Source organism: Entelurus aequoreus, linkage group LG03 (assembly GCF_033978785.1).
Source record: "Entelurus aequoreus isolate RoL-2023_Sb linkage group LG03, RoL_Eaeq_v1.1, whole genome shotgun sequence".
Lineage (NCBI taxonomy): Eukaryota > Metazoa > Chordata > Actinopteri > Syngnathiformes > Syngnathidae > Entelurus > Entelurus aequoreus.
This window is the reverse complement of record NC_084733.1, coordinates 44,327,995-44,345,567: the sequence shown is the minus strand read 5'-3', so window position 1 is coordinate 44,345,567 and position 17,573 is coordinate 44,327,995. Positions and strand designations below refer to the sequence as shown.

At 38.5% G+C, this 17,573-nt stretch overlaps 1 protein-coding gene across 6 annotated transcripts in view; it reads right to left on the bottom strand.

Moving 5' to 3' along the window:
* Window positions 1-17,573, bottom strand: part of LOC133646484 (collagen alpha-1(XII) chain-like) — a 73,415-nt gene that overhangs the window by 10,737 nt on the left and 45,105 nt on the right. For all 6 annotated transcript variants that reach the window (XM_062041887.1, XM_062041883.1, XM_062041884.1 and 3 more), the window contains 18 exons: window positions 17,298-17,427; window positions 17,009-17,151; window positions 14,875-15,004; window positions 14,275-14,394; window positions 14,060-14,206; window positions 13,845-13,961; window positions 13,619-13,771; window positions 13,447-13,521; window positions 13,222-13,361; window positions 13,006-13,129; window positions 12,781-12,924; window positions 11,791-11,955; window positions 11,541-11,579; window positions 11,297-11,435; window positions 9,295-9,437; window positions 8,830-8,939; window positions 1,244-1,399; window positions 940-1,017 (listed from right to left, as the gene is read on the bottom strand). In XM_062041887.1, coding sequence (XP_061897871.1) covers window positions 940-1,017; window positions 1,244-1,399; window positions 8,830-8,939; window positions 9,295-9,437; window positions 11,297-11,435; window positions 11,541-11,579; window positions 11,791-11,955; window positions 12,781-12,924; window positions 13,006-13,129; window positions 13,222-13,361; window positions 13,447-13,521; window positions 13,619-13,771; window positions 13,845-13,961; window positions 14,060-14,206; window positions 14,275-14,394; window positions 14,875-15,004; window positions 17,009-17,151; window positions 17,298-17,427 — 2,253 coding nt within the window. The remainder of the gene's footprint in view (window positions 1-939; window positions 1,018-1,243; window positions 1,400-8,829; window positions 8,940-9,294; window positions 9,438-11,296; window positions 11,436-11,540; window positions 11,580-11,790; window positions 11,956-12,780; window positions 12,925-13,005; window positions 13,130-13,221; window positions 13,362-13,446; window positions 13,522-13,618; window positions 13,772-13,844; window positions 13,962-14,059; window positions 14,207-14,274; window positions 14,395-14,874; window positions 15,005-17,008; window positions 17,152-17,297; window positions 17,428-17,573) is intronic.

Genomic DNA, 17,573 nt, shown 5'->3' with positions numbered 1-17,573 from the left:
GATAAAATGGTTTATTCTTTTTATTTGGTCTTTTTTGTATCACTTTTTCCAAAATAAAGGCCAACCTTAAAGCTGCTGTATGTCACCGGCTCTAAATGACTCTGCCAACTGCTAGCTTATGTTACCAATACTGTTTTAATAATAAATGTATATATATATATATATATATATATATATATATATATATATATATATATATATATATATATATATATATATATATATATATATATATATATATATGTATATATATATATATATATATATATATATATATATATATATATATATTTATATATATATATATACAAATATATATACATATACATTTGTAAATGTATATACAGTGTGTATATATATATATATATATATATATATATATATATATATATATATATATATATATATATATATATATATATACTTATTAGTCCTTTTCTGGCTCGTATAAAAGCACTTGACTTACAGTACAGCAGCTTTAAATATTGAGTGTTAGAAGAATAGGGAATATATACTGAACGTCAAGTAAGGCTGTTACGAAAAGCATACACAGTGATTTGCTTCTTTTTACACTTAAAATGTATGCAATTTAGTTCTATGTGTCAATTAAGAATGTGAAAATGTTACTTAAAACATTGTTAAGGAATGTTTAATGATGAAGACTTTTTAACGCTGGAACAGAATATATTAGTTTCCATTATTTCCTTTGGGACAATTTGTTTTGAAATCTGAACAAATCAGACGTTGACCTTAAAAGTTTCACTGTAGTAGTCATTTTTAAAGTAGTTTTTCCTCTAGACTAATATGGACATTTTTGTCATTAATACAGAAGCAGTCAGTCTAGTATTTTTCTTTAAATAATTAATGCATATTCCCACATAAAACTACTAAATGGCGTCCGTGTTTATTGTTTTTTTTCATGTGGAAATGAATACTTACTGTGGAAGGCAGGTCACAGCATTTGTCTCTTGTGATCCAGCTCAAACTGCAGATGATATCAAACATCTGGATCTGGAACTAAACAGAGGAAGACAAAAAACATTGAAGGATGTCAAAAAAAATGGTTTCCATACATGATGACAATGCACAGAGTTAAAAACAGACTTTTTTGGGGGGGGGGGTTTGTGCTTTTTGCAGGAGCACACATGGAAATTCTGTCAAAGGATTGATTTTTAACAGTTCATGTTGTAAAATGGTAGTGGGATTCTTTTGTTCATGTCTTTTGAGGGTTTTATTCACTTACTGTTGCAGTCTGCCTGTTTCCAGTAGAACCGGCCATCTTGCCAAGCACTTCGTAGCCCTCCAGAGTGATGTTTCTGGCCTGCTTGACAGGCTTCTCTGCCACTTCTTGGCAGTCCAGGTTGAGCTTAACTTTGTCTGGAGAGACGGTGATGTGGAGCTACAGCAGGAAGGTGATGAACAAAGGGCACTGTTATACAAAACAATCTCACCTTCCCAAAACCTTCGCAGCTGCCAAGCTTGCAGCTACGCAATTATTCGGTAATACTCTAGGCTTTTGAAAATATGGGCTTTGGCCTTCATTTCTATTTGGATGGGGTTTGATTGACCTTTCAAAGTGAAGGAAATGAAGAAAGTGCGTCCTTACGGAAGGGAAGAACCTCACTGAACCTTTCTTAACCATTTTGTCTGAAGTATTTAAAGACACTGGGACTATTCTTCTATAATTGCTTCTTTCAGGAAACTGTTTTGGCGTTCTAAAGCTGCGTTGATTATCCACTTCAATATCACCATCCAGTGGTTAAGAATTCGGTACACAACTTCTGTTTGATGCCACTGCTGATGAATGGGCCATAACACAAAGAAATATACACCAGTTGACAGCAGCCTGCAGTGCTGAAGTTGTGGACAGAGGCTGTATAACAACACAGAATGACTTGAGTGTCACATTGTGCCCAGAGAACCCTGTTTGACATCCTGAAAGTATATAACTTGTGGCGTACCAAGCTTTTTCTTTCACCAGTTCACATTTTCCTCTCCTTAACTGTTAGACAGGCGTTCTTTATGTTACAACCAGCAACATAACTACCACAGATTTGGACAAGGTTCTTAGAAACAAACCACTTTCAGTTTTTTCCTTGGTACCTGAGCCTTAGTAAATATGCACGGCTACAACACGTCATTTGTATTGTTTTGGAGGATATGACCTAAGGTTAAAAAGTCGACAAAATCAGGAATTACGTGTTGGCGAGGTGCAGCAAAAAATAATTTTAAATAATTAATTTGAGGTTAGTTTTGTTTTGTAATTTTCGTTTATGTTTTTTTATCTAAATTGTACAGCTATTTTAAATATTATTTATTTTGATACAAAAACCTTGCACATCTTTATTGTATAATATGTCGCAATGGCGGCTGCTGGTCTTTCAAGTAGGGCAAGCTCATTTTCAGCTAGTGTTCAAACACAAGTACAGTCTCCAATAACAGATAAAAGATACAAAGATGCTAGATTTTACAAAGAAGATGTCAATTGGAGGATTGTAAAATTCTCCATATCAACTCAAAACAACGGAATTAAACATGAAAAATGCTCTGGCAGTGGTTTATATTTGAAGATTGCAGATTCGCTCATTTCTCTGTCAATCAAAAAGGGATTCCGCTTTAGACAGATCATCCAACCATCATGCGGAAGCCCAGCGTCATAGTCAGCCAAGGCCTGGCCCACTTTGAGTGGGACAAAGTCGAGCATTTATCAAATGACTGTCTAGTTTGGCCGAAGTGAAACAACCCACTCTTTGCTCCCCCATTAAAGTTAATGGACGCGCAGCTTCAACACTTTAAAGGCCTACTGAAACCAACTACTACCAACAACGCAGTCTGATAGTTTATATATCAATGATGAAATCTTAACATTGCAACACATGCCAATACGGCCGGGTTAGATTAGTAAAGTGCAATTTAAAATTTCCCGCAAAATATCCTGCTGAAAACGTCTCGGTATGATGACATTTGCGCGTGACGTCACGGATTGTAGCGGACATTTTGGGACAGCATTGTGGCCAGCTATTAAGTTGTCTGTTTTCATCACAAAATTCCACAGTATTCTGGACATCTGTGTTGGTGAATCTTTTGCAATTTGTTTAATGAACAATGGAGATAGCAAAGAAGAAAGCTGTAGGTGGGAAGCGGTGTATTAGCGGCCGGCTGCAGCAACACAAACACGTAGCGGCTACGTCGTAGCCGGTATTTCATTGTTTACATTCCCGAACAATGACAGTCAAGTTTTACCATTGGCCTGTGGGGAACTGGGACAACAGAGACTCTTACCAGGAGGACTTTGAGTTGGATACGCGGTACCGTGAGTACGCAGCTGCGGCTTCCAAACATTTGATCGCTTGCCCGTACGTGCGTGCCGCTATGTGCATGTCACGTACGTAACTTTGGGGAAATATATGTGCTGTATGAACTTTGGGGAGGTGAACGGTACTTTGGGCTGTGGGATTGAGTGTGTTGTGTGGGTGTTTGATTTGTATTGGCGGGTTATATGCGGGATTAATTTGTGGCATATTAAATATAAGCCTGGTTGTGTTGTGGCTAATAGAGTATATATATGTCTTGTGTTTATTTACTGTTTTAGTCATTCCCAGCTGAATATCAGGTCCCACCCGCCTCTCACAGCATCTTCCCTATCTGAATCGCTTCCACTGCCCTGTAGTCCTTCACTCTCACTTTCCTCATCCACACATCTTTCATCCTCGCTCAAATTAATGGGGAAATCGTCGCTTTCTCGGTCCGAATCGCTCTCGCTGCTTGTGGCCATGATTGTAAACAATGTGCAGATGTGAGGAGCTCCACAACCTGTGACGTCACGCTACTTCCGGTACAGGCAAGGCTTTTTTATCAACAACCAAAAGTTGCAAACTTTATCGTCGATGTTCTCTACTAAATCCTTTCAGCAAAAATATGGCAATATCGCGAAATGATCAAGTATGACACATAGAATGGATCTGCTATCCCTGTTTAAATAAGAAAATCTCATTTCAGTAGGCCTTTAATGCACAGTGAAGCTACCCCAATGAATGAGAAGAAAGACGCATCAGCTGTCACGATAGTAGTTGGTTCTGAACAAACATTTAACTCATTCTAGTGCATTATTAGTCAATGAAATGTAAACACAAAAGTACATATTTGACATTTTAAGAAAGTAATTTTTCTAGTGACGGTTCCTCCTCTAGTGGATGGCACTCGGTGCGCAATAAATGAATAAAGATATGAGTGCAAGTGTTGAATAAATATGTAATTATGATGAAACACAATTACTGTTTTCAATTTCTGGACAGCAGAAAAGATAATTGATGTTGACCCTATACCGGTGCAGTGTCAGGAAACGGGCAGGTGGCATCACTGCAAACCCCTCACACCCTGCTCACAAACTATTCAAACTCCTCCCCTCCGGCAGGCGTTACAAATCACTGTACACCGACACTACCAATCATAAGAACAGTTTCATCCGCCAGGCTATCACTCTGATGAACGCTAGACAGTCACAGAGTATGAGACCTGTTGCTGCGAAATAACCCTGGAACTAGTCTATCACTGTGAATGTACTACCTCATGTTCACTTCATCATCCTTTTGCTCTATTCACCACTGTATTACCATCTTAGTAGCCTTGCACATATATTTAAGTACTTATTTATATTTGAGTTATTTGTATATTTATTGTTTACATTGTACAAAGAGAGCACCCTCTACAGAGTCAAATTCATTTTGTGTTAAACAAATCTGGCCAATAAAGCTGATTTTGATACTGAAACAAACTTTGGCTACTATGAACAATCCACTTCACATCTGCTTAAATGCCAGACCGAGGCCATCTTCTACTAATCAGATTAGGTTTTATTGTACTTGGCTTGCATCAGTTCCAATCATTTAGAACAATAAGGCTTTAATTAATGCATGAGCTGACGAGCAAGTAATATTTTCAAAAGAAAAAGAAATTCCAATTCAAAGTTCGAGTGTATATAATCAGTATAAAATCACAATTAGATTGACGTTTCAAAGAAAACTAAACAAACCGAGAAGGCCTCGTTTGGGGTAATGATCTCTGTTGGGAGTTTCTCATGTCTCATCTCTCCACATGTGACAACACTAGAAAGTTACTGTATTTATAGAGTGGTTTCTTGAGTCATTAGGTTTACTTGCACAAGCCAAATAATGAAAGGGTTGAAAAGAGACGACGGCATGGAATATGGTTAAAACATGTTCACTGAACAGCTTCTATCTAGCCTCTATCCCTTGTATCACACGATATCCTCCTGAACCAGCGTCCACTGCAGGATACTCAGTCGTTACACAAATCGTGCTACTCCATTCTCCTCAGGGATGACTTGATACGGGAAGGTAGTGTGCTCTACAGTTAGGCCGATATTTCCTACCAATGACAGTCCAACTAAAATAGTATTCTCATATTAAAAGAACCATCCTCTTAATGGACTCATACCCCTCAAGTGTGGGAGTCAGGGAGTTCCCAAGAGCTATAGCAAGGCTATCATCTGCAAAAGTCATCTTTGAGAGCTTTCCCACATGCTCGACTAGCGGTAGACCACGACCTCTCAAGCCTGGCTTGCTCTTTATTTACAAGTTGGAAGGGGAAAGCCAAATGCAAGCAATTCTGTGACCCAGTGCTGTGGATTTTAAACCACATTAAAGGCAAGTGATCCTTGACAAAAAAAATCTTAAAAAGTCACAATGGAGTGATTGTTAGGAAATAAATGGAACTTTGTGCTACTTAACAAAATAAAATACATACAATATTTTCCTTCCTCCTCAGGGTGACTGTTAGCAGTCACAGTTAAGGTTCAAAACTCATTTTTAACACTAAAGGAGCTCTGTTTTTGCAGAATGAGTGGCACTGCCTGCATACTCTTAACATTTCTTTATGTTGGTAAAAAACCGTGATGAAAAGTAATCCTGGATTGCTGGATTTCAACAATGTTTGTTTTCTTAGTCAAATAAGAACATTATTATTATGATTAATAATGTTTACGCTGCCCATTACTGGAGAATGTATTATTATTCCAAGTTGATGTTAGTAACCTTTGATTTACATGTTTGGTTCAGAATTAGCTTCAGTAGACCGAGGATCACTTTACAGTTGCATTACCCAAAAATACATTTGTGGTTGCCTCTTAGTCCCAATGTTGAGTTTGTCAGCCCACTTCAAATAATAATGTCTGGTACTGAGTGTAATGTTTTATAATTGGAGCTTTTAATTGCTTCCTTCATGAACTGAAATAGCAGCAACACAGCCCAAATGTTGGACCTTTACAAGAGACAGTTTGGACTTGAGTATGGGGAAACTAATTGGCCGCACCAGTTGATAAGATGTAATTTTTCTTTTAATACTTATGACTAGATTTCATATTTAAAAAATACATTAACAAAAATAGATTACATATTTTTTGGAGAGTTTACTCTTATCTTTGGATTTCAGGTTTTAATACACATTCACATGACTTGCACACTATGAGGTCAGAAACCACTAAAAACACTTCAACACGGTCCACAAAAGCAGTGGTCCTTAGTCAACAGACCAGTAAATAAGCAGCTAGATAGACCGCCACACCACAAACTAGCCACCCAGTGTACGCTGGGACAACAGTCGCCAACATGGCCAGCCACTGAGGGCGCACACATGCAAATTATGCTGTCCAACTAGAGCAGCGGTGATGTCATTGAATCATCCGCCTACATTTTCCAGGGCCTAATTCATTCATGAAATCCCCCCGAATTAGTTATGTGGTAACAAAATAATGACCATGAGAATACGATTTTTAGAACATTGAGACACTGTTCATATTCATTTCCAGATAAAAAGAAACAGCTCAGCAACAAAAAGTTCAACAAAGGATGGTCCAAAACACTAATTTCAGTAATAGGGCCACGACACTACTTAGTTATTATTGTCCCTTTGCTAGTAGAAGCTACTTTTCACATGTTTTAAAAATACTATCTTTATCCTTGATGATGGTTGCAGTGTTTGAGCAGCTTGGACACGGCATGTAGCCAATTTAGATTCTTCACTTCTCCACTGACTGTTTTAAGGTGTCTAATTTCACTTTCCTTTTCTTCGACGCACCGCCCACAGAAGACTGCTTCACACTTCGGGAGTCATATTAGAGGTTAAACGACGCGACTATGTATTACTCCACCTAGTTAGTACCGTGCCTACTTATTATTCCGCAACGCGCGCTTAACTCGTTTTTATTACCTTTTTGTACAGTATTAATATTTTATAGCGGTATGTTCTTAACCACGAAACGTCGTAACAGGGAACGCCGTCAAACGAGAACTTGCCGTACCTCACTTTCTGACCGCTCATTTTGTATTTTCGGTGTTATCCTGTATTGTTCATATATATAAACCCTTCTACAATAGATTCAGATGACAAAGTGCAAAGACAGGAACTTATCATTAAATGCGGATGTGTCCAAACTTTTTCACCACTAAGGGCCGCATACTGAAGAGTCAAAGCATGCAGGGCCATTTTGATATTTTATTTTGCTAAAAACAGTCATTATATATATTTAAAGACAAAAAACTATCTAATCTTTGTTACAAGTGACAAAACATATTAGTAGTATCAAACGTTTGGTTTCTCCTCATTACATTACGACCTTTTTCTTTTTTTTCTTACATTTTTACTGCTTTTTTTTTCTTTTTTTGGTTTTTATTTTGACAGTATGCTGCGGGCCAACAAAACTCAAGCCGCGAGCCCCACTTTGATTTTCTTCTGTAAAATTGTTACTTAACACATTACCTAGAGAATATCGATATGTTTTATGATTTATATATGTTCTTTTATTGTCTATCCAACGGGGAAATTTAAATGAAGACAGTGTGCAGGAACAAATGAACTTCCAAGCATCTGCTATATAGAGACTATTTACCTGCAACACCAACATCGGAAAGACTTTATTCAGGCTCATTTTGATAATCTTAGGAAAAGGGACCGAGACCTTGATGTCTTTGGAAAGAAATGCGAAAACATTTAGGCTTGAAACAACTTGCGATGTGGGACAAGCCATAAGTAAGAAAATATACTATCCTTCATGGTTTTGCTCCTTACACCCTGCTGTGTAAAAACATGTATGTTTTACAGTTGCTGGTAGTTTTATTTGGATTTGACACAATCTGATTGCTGTCCTCCCAGGAGATGATATACAAGCATGTGGGCCTAATGTAGTGGCAACAGCTCTGAAGACAAAGATTTCACAAAAAGAAAATGATGTCCCTGCAGGCGGTTAGCTCAAGTGATGAGATGTTTTGACAAGTTGTCAGAAGGACAACCTTGTCTTGACGACTCTTTTAATAAGGAATGCTTAATTTCTAGCTCATAGAAGTTTACTTCATCTGGGCAGCTGCAATCATTTGAACTTGAAGGAGTAACGAATAAAGCTGTGTTTATATAGTTCCTGAATGCATCATGACCGGTTCACGTTCAATCCAAATAAAATAGAAGACAAAAGCAACCCAGCCTCCTGTGTGCAGAGCTGATTAGTTTGGAAATCAATCACTCGCCAACGTCTCCCGTCTTCATGTGGTTATTGGACCACTGAGGTTGAAGAACTTCTTTTTAATTGTATTTATAAACTCCATAGGTCATTAATCACATACTTAATTGAATGCTAAAATAGAACCTGGACGTGAGACCTCAGCTGCAAGATGGATTGCATTGACACTTCTTTGAAAAAAAGAATGAGCTGTTGTTCTGTTATATTTCAAATTGTTCAAAGCCGGTTGAAACCCTAAGCACAGGCATTTTCTTCATGACCACAATTAGAAGTCTTCAAGGATGATGCGTTGTGTTTACCTTGTGGAAGCTGCCATGGAAAATGCGCTTCACTTGCTCTTCATTAAACGAAGCTTTTTGGATCTCTCCTCGGGTGTTCTTGTTGTAGAATGTGATTGTTTTGCTTGAAGCTGGAAAGAGATGGGGCTTTGATGAAGGCTACGACGGAGCGGCACGCAAAGCAGACAGTACTATAGAGAACACATGGCGGTAGGCGGATGGGGGGCATAACGGGAGGATGACTGGGGACTCAGTCTGTGCTCCTAATCATCTGCATGCATTTACCACATGTGCAATTGCACAGTGGTAAAAGATACTTGTTTTAAAAATACATTTCAATGAAAGAAGGAAGCCAGCTGACTCAAAATAATTCCAAGCAGTCGAGACAGTTTCGTGAATATCATGTGACTGTTCTTTTGTTCGTCAGTAATTTGCTACAGCATGTTGGTGCTGCTGCTGGACACCAAATGACAAGAAGAGCCTTACGATTGATGGTGAGTCCGACCTCCGGGTTGTTGTTTTTGTCAGCAATCTGCCAGACATCAAAAGGTTCCGAAGGTGTGTCGGCTAGGAGTCGGAAGAGGAGGACGATGGTGTAGGAAGGGGGAAGACCTTCTGGGTGGATCTCCCTGTTAGTGTTCAAGACATATTGTTAGTAATCAGCACTTAAATACTCAAAACAACCCCAAGCATCTAGTCTGTGAAAAGCAAAATTATTACCAGTTTCCCGCAAACATTGCTTACATATATAGAGTATTTCCTCCCCCCTCTCTCATGTGTGTGTACAATAGTGCGTTATTTGATAACGCTACACCTTGGCTTTTCAACTGGCAGCCCAAGAGCCAAATCTGGTCCACGGATGAAACCAGACCGGGCGGTTTGAAACAGTGAATAATATATGAATACCGGTATAAATATATGTACCATATTTTCTGGACTATTAGCCGCTACTTTTTTTCCAAGTTTTGAACCCTGCGGCTTTTACAAAGGTAATCTATGGATTTTTCTTCGCTAACGGCTAAAGCATGGAATGGATTAAACAAAGAAATCAAACAATGTATTAAAATGATCCTCATTAAGAAAACTCAAAGTGTGTACAAAGTACAAAGAAGAAGAATCCTGATAAACATCTAGAACGTTATTAAATTAAAAGGAGAAAATCTTATAAGGATAAATTAAGACATGACTTTTCTGTTTTTCGATGTTTTGTTTGATCAGCCGTTTTACTGCCGTATTACAGGCACCGTTTTGACACAATTAAAGTATGTAAATAAACATTTAAATAAACATTTATATGTAAATATCTAATTTCACAGGTACATATCTGCCGCTTAAAGTCCAGTGCGGCTAATTAATTAAATTTAGTGGGTGCGGCTTATATTTTGGTGCGGCTTGTGGTCTGGAAAATAGGATATATAAGGATTCACCCGATGCATTGGGTATATTTAAAGAAAATCTGTAAATTACCTTTTTTACAGCACATCACTGTAACAGGAAAAACAGTACCACTGTTTTTTCTACAGTAAAAGCTGTGATTATTGTTTTTACCGTGTATTACTGTAAATGGAAAAATGGTTGTATTGTACAGTAAAATTCCAGTGACTGGCCTTCCATTTTGCTACCGTTAAATCTATCATAATTTTTACTGTGTACAGTTTGATGGATATCTAAAAAAGTCAAGCAGATATTTAAGTATCTATTTTTATTTGAACAAAAACAATGTTTTTGTAATGAGCATGTTTTTTTGCGGTATTTGGTAATATTAAAGTTTAAATGATATGCAATTGCATGGAGTACATGTATTTTTTTCTGTCCAAATGGAAAGAGCAAATACATTTAGTAAAAAAAAATACTTTAATGACGCTTATTATTGCCAGGCTTTCACGGGCTACATAAAATTATGTGGTAGGCCAGATATGGCCTGCGGCTTTTGAGTTAGACACCTGTATCTTGAAGGGTAGCGTCCACTGCAGTGAACACTTTTATTTTGCAAAACAGGGCTTTTTTTCTGAAATGTGTATATCTGGCAAAAATAAATAGATCAAAATAAATATCCACTGCAGAGAACGCTGGTTGTCAAATTAAGAATAATAATGAAAGGAGAAGTCTTTGTCCCCTGGTACTTAGCTTTCTGTGGCCTCTAAAACAATTTATTTGAATAGCTTTGCTCTACACTCATAAATACTATATTTGAGAAGTTCCGTAGTTGTTTGACACTACCTTAAGGGAATGCATAAAAAGACAAAAGCTTTAACCCAGGTAAGACTTGTTTGAATAAGACATTGCAGGAAGATGTGCTCCTCTAAGAAATGTCTCTTACGCCTCATATTCTACAACAATTAAGTAGTTTTGCAAAAGACTCAGTAGGGCTAATCTGCTTGACTACAGGGGAAATATATCATCATTATGAATAATGACTGTGGACTGGACAACATTTGAGCACAGAGGAGAAAAAGCCATTCAGAGATCAAACAACAATTGCTCTTACTTGGTGGGCTGATTTAGGAAGGCATTCTTATGCAGCCTGTATGCAATGTAGCTGTTGAATGAGCCTGGCTCCATTGACACACCATTGATGCCAGCGAATGTCTTGTCTGTGATGTTGAAAGCCTCCAGCATCCGGAATCCTGAAAATGTGTAAACAACATAAACATGTGAAGTAGTGAAAACTATCTCATCATAGAAGCTTTCTAGTAATGCGCTGTGTCAATGTATGCCTGTGTGATTCTTACCGGGTGTGGTGTATCCATTGATGTAGATCAGAGGACAAGCTAAACCAAACATAAAAGTTGGAAAAGCACATTAAGACTGAAAAAATGCAATTCATTCCTGTTTACATGTATTTCCTCTGGCAATGGATCAATAGAAATGTGTCTCAATGGGAAAGCTTCCTGCAAACTCTCCAGTCAACTATCTTTGACATTACAAAGTTCATGTTTACCAATTAAAAGTATAAAATCAAGGAAAACAAGAACATCTTACTGGAAGTTGCTGTTTCACAGATAAATGTGATCAGGTTGTCCTCGATCTTAGAGAAGGCGTCATAGTCATCAACCACAAACACGTGCCTTTCACTTGGCTTGCTTCCAATGTTTCTCAACTCTGCCATGTCCACGTCAGCTACACCAATCACAAATACACTATAGCCTGCAGTCGGAAAACAACACAAAACAAGACAATGGTTTAAACTTAAACAAAAAAATTAAATCCACGGAGGTTACAAGTTTAACTAAAAGAGGCAAAAATTTTACCAAAAGTGGAAAAAAATATGTTTGTTTGTCTGTTTGTGTATTGACAGTTGAGGAAGAGGACATACGATCTGACAGACTGTGACATTTTGATCAGGATGGGGCAGTTCCATTACATCCAGATATCAATTTGTCAAAGGTAAACAAGTCTGAACACAGCAAAAAAATTTTAGGAAAAAGGACATTTGAACAAATGCACACAATATATACAGTACATCATATCGTTATTGTTCTTTGAAAACTGTTTTCATGTTGTTTGCATCAGCATCTCTCTATACCAAGCCAGTATGTTCCTCTGTGTGTTTGTGGAGCATGATAAAACAACATTCTTAAACAAAGCAAAGCATTTACTTTCAAGATTGAAAATTAGTGTACTTGTTTTATTGCAATTCATTTTTGATTGAAATTTTTTTCACTGAAAATAGACTTTTATTATCAGTCAGCTGCTCAAAATATTATGTTTTTTATCCAATATTAGTTGGTCACTATGCTGTCACTCTTCCAATATAAAAAGAATGGGTAAAGTTTGGTCTAAGCATAAAGATATGTTTTGAAGGAAAATTCTGGAAGGGAATGAAGATACTTCTTAGAAATCGGGTTGTTTTTCACATGCATTTAAGAGGACATGCAGAAAATCATGGAAAATCGAATCATGTGAAAACGTCAAATCATCAAAGTGGAGACAGCAATGATTTGTACAAATATTGTTATTTTCCACATATACCTGACTGCTGCAACTGAAGGGCGTTTTTCTTGACTTCATCCTGGGAGCGCCCATCTGTGACCACCACAAGCACCTTGGGGACATTCCTCCTCATTCCACTGTCGGAAGTGAACACCTTCTGGTATACGTGCTTCAGAGCAACGCCTGGAGGAATGAGCAGGGAGACAGGGGAATTCTCACACTTGATAATTCCATCTTGCAGATGCACACTTCCAAAATGAATACCTGTCTTAGTGTTTCCTCCTCGGTAACGGACATTTCGCAAAGCTGATACAACGACGCCTTTATCCTGGTAGGTGTTGAGTTTGAACTCTGTCTGAGCGTCATCGCTGTACTGCACAAGCGCAACCTGTTCAAATGAGACAATAAACACATTAAAATACAAACTGGTCATTAAAATTAAATTGGAAAGTAACCAAGCATCTGAAAGTTCCTTCTGACCTGCGTGCCTCTGGGGCTAATGACATCGAATGCGGTAGTCACGCTTTTGACAAACTGGATGACTTTGTTGAAGCTCTCGTCTCCGATACTCCAGGAGCCATCAATGAGGAAGACCACATCTGCCTTGGCGCCTTTGCAGACTACGGCCAAGCACATCAATGGTTCAATCGCAGCCAGGCCAATTTTATCAGTTATTATTAGATTATGTGTGGAATCTCTCCCTACCATCAATTGCTGGTGGGACTGTTACTGGAGAAGGAGGCGTGGGGGGCTCAGTTGGCACTTCGGTGGGTTTGACCACTAAAAACAAAACCAACATTGACATACATAGTAATGAAAATAGTTTGGTCAGGTTTGGTATATACGTTACAGTCTAGCATAATGAATGCAATCCTACGTGTTCTCTCCTTGATACTGACTCCAGGCCCCTCCATGCTGGGGGTCTGGGTGTACACAGTGGCAGTGTACAGGGTGTCAGGGGTCAAGCCGTAAAAGCAGTGAGTGGTCTCCTGACTTTTGACGGTGATCTCCTGAGCTCCGCTCCTGGAGGCTAGAGGGCACAAAGATTATAGCTAAAAAAACTAATCAGAGAATATTTACCTGAGCTACACTAGGATACTTACGATCAACAGGTTGGACTTTGAGTCTGTAGGAGGTGGCTGCTCTGTGTGGTGCCCAGCGGATGCAGTAACTGTCGTAGCCGACGTTGTATGTGGTCAAGTCTGTCACATTCAGGTACACTAAAAAAAACAAAAAAAACACTCTTTAACATGTTTTTCTTTGACAAGAACTAACATTTTGCTACAACTGACAATTTGGTAACAGTTTATTAACTTACATGTGGTGCCTTGGCCAATTAGAGGTCCGCTTAAGCCTGTGCTATACTGTGCCAGGACCTTCAGGTCGTAAGTGGTCCCAGGTTTCAGGTTATTCAATTGGTGGGAAGTGACATCTCCGACAAACACCTCTGCGGACTCGTCAGAGCCTGAGAGGAAACAGGGAATGTTTTGAAAAGTGTCTGCTACCCTAATCTTAATTATGACATAATTATACCATCAGGCTGGTAGATGAGCTTGTATCCAGTAACCCTTGAGGGAACCGGATCCCAGGAGACCTTGAAGCGGGTGTACCACTCATCAGAAACACGTAGGTTCCTGGGTCCAATCATAGCAGCTGTAGGAAAGATGAGAGTAACCAGTAAATACAGGGTTTCGATCATCGCAACAAGATGCAGATAATTGAAATTCCAATTTTTTCCAGCAATGCTGATTAGTGCTAATGAAGGATGGTGTAAACAATTATAGAGAAACCACATGAAACAACCTCAGAAGGCAGATTGTGGCATGATAGAAGGGTTTGTTTTTGTTAAGGGCCAATTTAGGTAGAACGCCAAGCAACAGACCTCCCTAGCTGGAGCACTGCCATTTTGCAATCCTCTGGCAATAACCGTGGCTATTTTGGCCAGGGTGATGAGTCAAGAATTTTGTGTCTGCTGTAATTCAGGATTTTAATCAGTAGAAAGTCCATTCAGGTTTTCAGATGAGAATTCCCTTGGTGGGATGTTTTTACTGTGGACTTAAAATGTCCCTAGCTGAATATGGTCACATGTGGTGGAGGACACATACACCATAGATTGGTTGCGTAGTCTGTTACCTGTGCGACCATCTCCTTCAAGCTCTCCTCCTGGCCCATCAGCATAGATGGCAGTAACTTTGATATTGTAAGGGGTGTCTGAATCCAGGTTCTGCAGGACCACGTTGTTTCTGTTCCCTTGGACTGTAGTCTGCAAGACATATGACAGAAACCATAGAGTTAACCAAAAAAGCCAAATTTTGGCTTCCTTCAAACACAGTTGGTTTTGAGACGCGGAGTAGTTAGATGCAAATGAAGCACTCCTTACCACGCTCCCTCACGCTGACTAGCCTTTTGTCCCCGCACCAGCAGCCTTGTGTACTAAAGTAGTTGCTTACTGTTTTGTTTCGTTAAGACTGTATGTACACAAGGAGCAGACACCAAGTAAGGGTCAGAAATTTTAGGTACAAAATGTTGGCTAAGGTTAAACTTCAACCAAGTCATTATCTCTCCAATGCTAGATCCTGGACATATGCATGTGTATATTGACAATAAACTACTTTTCTATTCTATATTATGTTAACACTTTTACTGCCCTGCGACTTCAAACACTTGTAAACAATAGAGGCTCAAGCTGGCTACGACAGTTAGCTATGCTACGGATTACATGAATATTCGTGAGGCTCGCAAACATAATAACGGATTATAATACTAACTAGTCCATTGCCAAACACAGTAGGGACTGATCAAATTAAAAGTAGTTTTTAGGAAGACCATTTGCCGGTGGACGGTGATGCGATTGTCTCCCATTAGAAGGCTACGCTAGCTACACAACAAATCAGGCTAACATTGCTAACATACTATTCACACATTTCTGACCAACTGGTATTACTTACGGCAGTGGTGTCAAACATACGGCCCGGGGGCCGGATCAGGCCCGCGAACAGGTTTTATCCGGCCCGCGGGGTGAGTTTGCTAAGTATAAAAATGAGCCGGAATTTTTAAATGAAAGAAACTGTTGTTCTAAATGTGTCCACTAGATGTCGCAATAGCAATTATTTGTATCTTTGTAGATGATGCTACATATGTTCAAAATAAACCACATGATGTTAGTGCACCAGTCGAGGAATATGAGCAAACTACATAAATAACATCCTGTAATTTGATTTTGATATTGTTTTTTTATCTTGATAGATTGAAAATTAACACCTATGAGTTGACTGATGAACATTATCACATCATTTCTTCAGAAAATATAAATAACGACAAATAAAGATAGAATACTGCTAACCGCAACATGTAAGTGTAAAAAAAAACAACCCAACAACATTATGATTTGTACAATTTCAGAATGTGCTTGTTTTTTTTTTTAAACAAAGAAAACAATCTGAAGTTGTCTTTATTTTTAAGTTATCGTGCCGTGATTTTACCATTCCGGCCCACTTGGGAGTAGATTTTTCTCCAGGTGGCCCCTGATCTAAAATGAGTTTGACACCCCTGACTTACGGTTTCATTGTCTACTCCATTTCCATAAATTGTAGTCACTGAGCCCTCCATTAAAAGTAGGATATTTAAGGAAGATGTTTGTGAAGGTCTGTGGTTGTTAATCTTTGCACATGCTCAAAGCTACTTCCTCACAGTGGAAGTCACATTTCCACGAATGATAAAAGTTAAAAGTAAGACACTTTTTTCTTCCGATAAGGCTTTGTGCAGTGACGTGTGCTGGTTAAAGCAAACGAACAACGATGAAACCCTTCATGATGTAGAACAGACGGTTTTACATAAATTTCAATTGGCTGAGCAACGCAAGGATGTTTGGGTAAATGTCTACCATATGTGAATAATCTAAGGAAGGCAAGATTGTTTTATAAATATCTCTACAATGTCTCCCTGGTTGGATTTCAAATTTTTGGGACTTATGCAGATTCCAAATACATGAATAGGTACCATTAGGTAAAAAAAGGGTCCCTTTAATGTTTCCAATACATCATGTCATATACTCTATGGTCACATTATTAGGCACTACAATTAAATAGGTGGAAATATCAAGAGATTTGAATAAAATATTCCACTTTTTGAAACTGTTTGGAATTACTTTAACATCAGATATTGTACTGATCAGTGGCTTCTACTGATTTTGAAATAAACCATGGTTTCTGTTGATTCATTAGTTTATCTTACAACCATTAAAAACAAATATTCAACATATTCTTACATATTCCTCAATGGGATCTCCAGTAGTTGGGGCGTAGGTGATGCGGTATTGCGTAACAGGGCCTTCAGCATGCTCCCAGCTCACGGTGAGAGTAGAGGTGGTGGGGTCGTACACTTGCATGTTCCTAGGGCCAGCTCGTGGACCTGAGAGAGAACATTTTTAAAAATAGTTGTAATCTCTTTATAATATGGCTTAAGTTCTAAGTAACCTATAAACAGTAAAATACCGAAAAAATCACTTAGTTGTGGTTTGTTTTATCTGTTTTATTTAGACTGGACAGAGTTCTTACGGGTTTTTCCGCTGTCACTTATGCTGGCTCCTTCACCATCGCTGTAGAGAGCAACCACTTCGATGTTGTAATCGGTGTCTGGGATAAGCTGCTGCAGAAAAGCTGTGGTGCTGGTCCCTGGTGCCAAAACCTGCATCCAGCAAAGATAAATGTATGTTTTTATCCAAGATAATAATCCCCGTCCTCTTCTGAATGTTGATTATTATGTCGCAAAGGAGGTGATGTGCTCTCCTGCCATTCTACAGTACTTACATTACCTTTTTGAACAGTTTTACC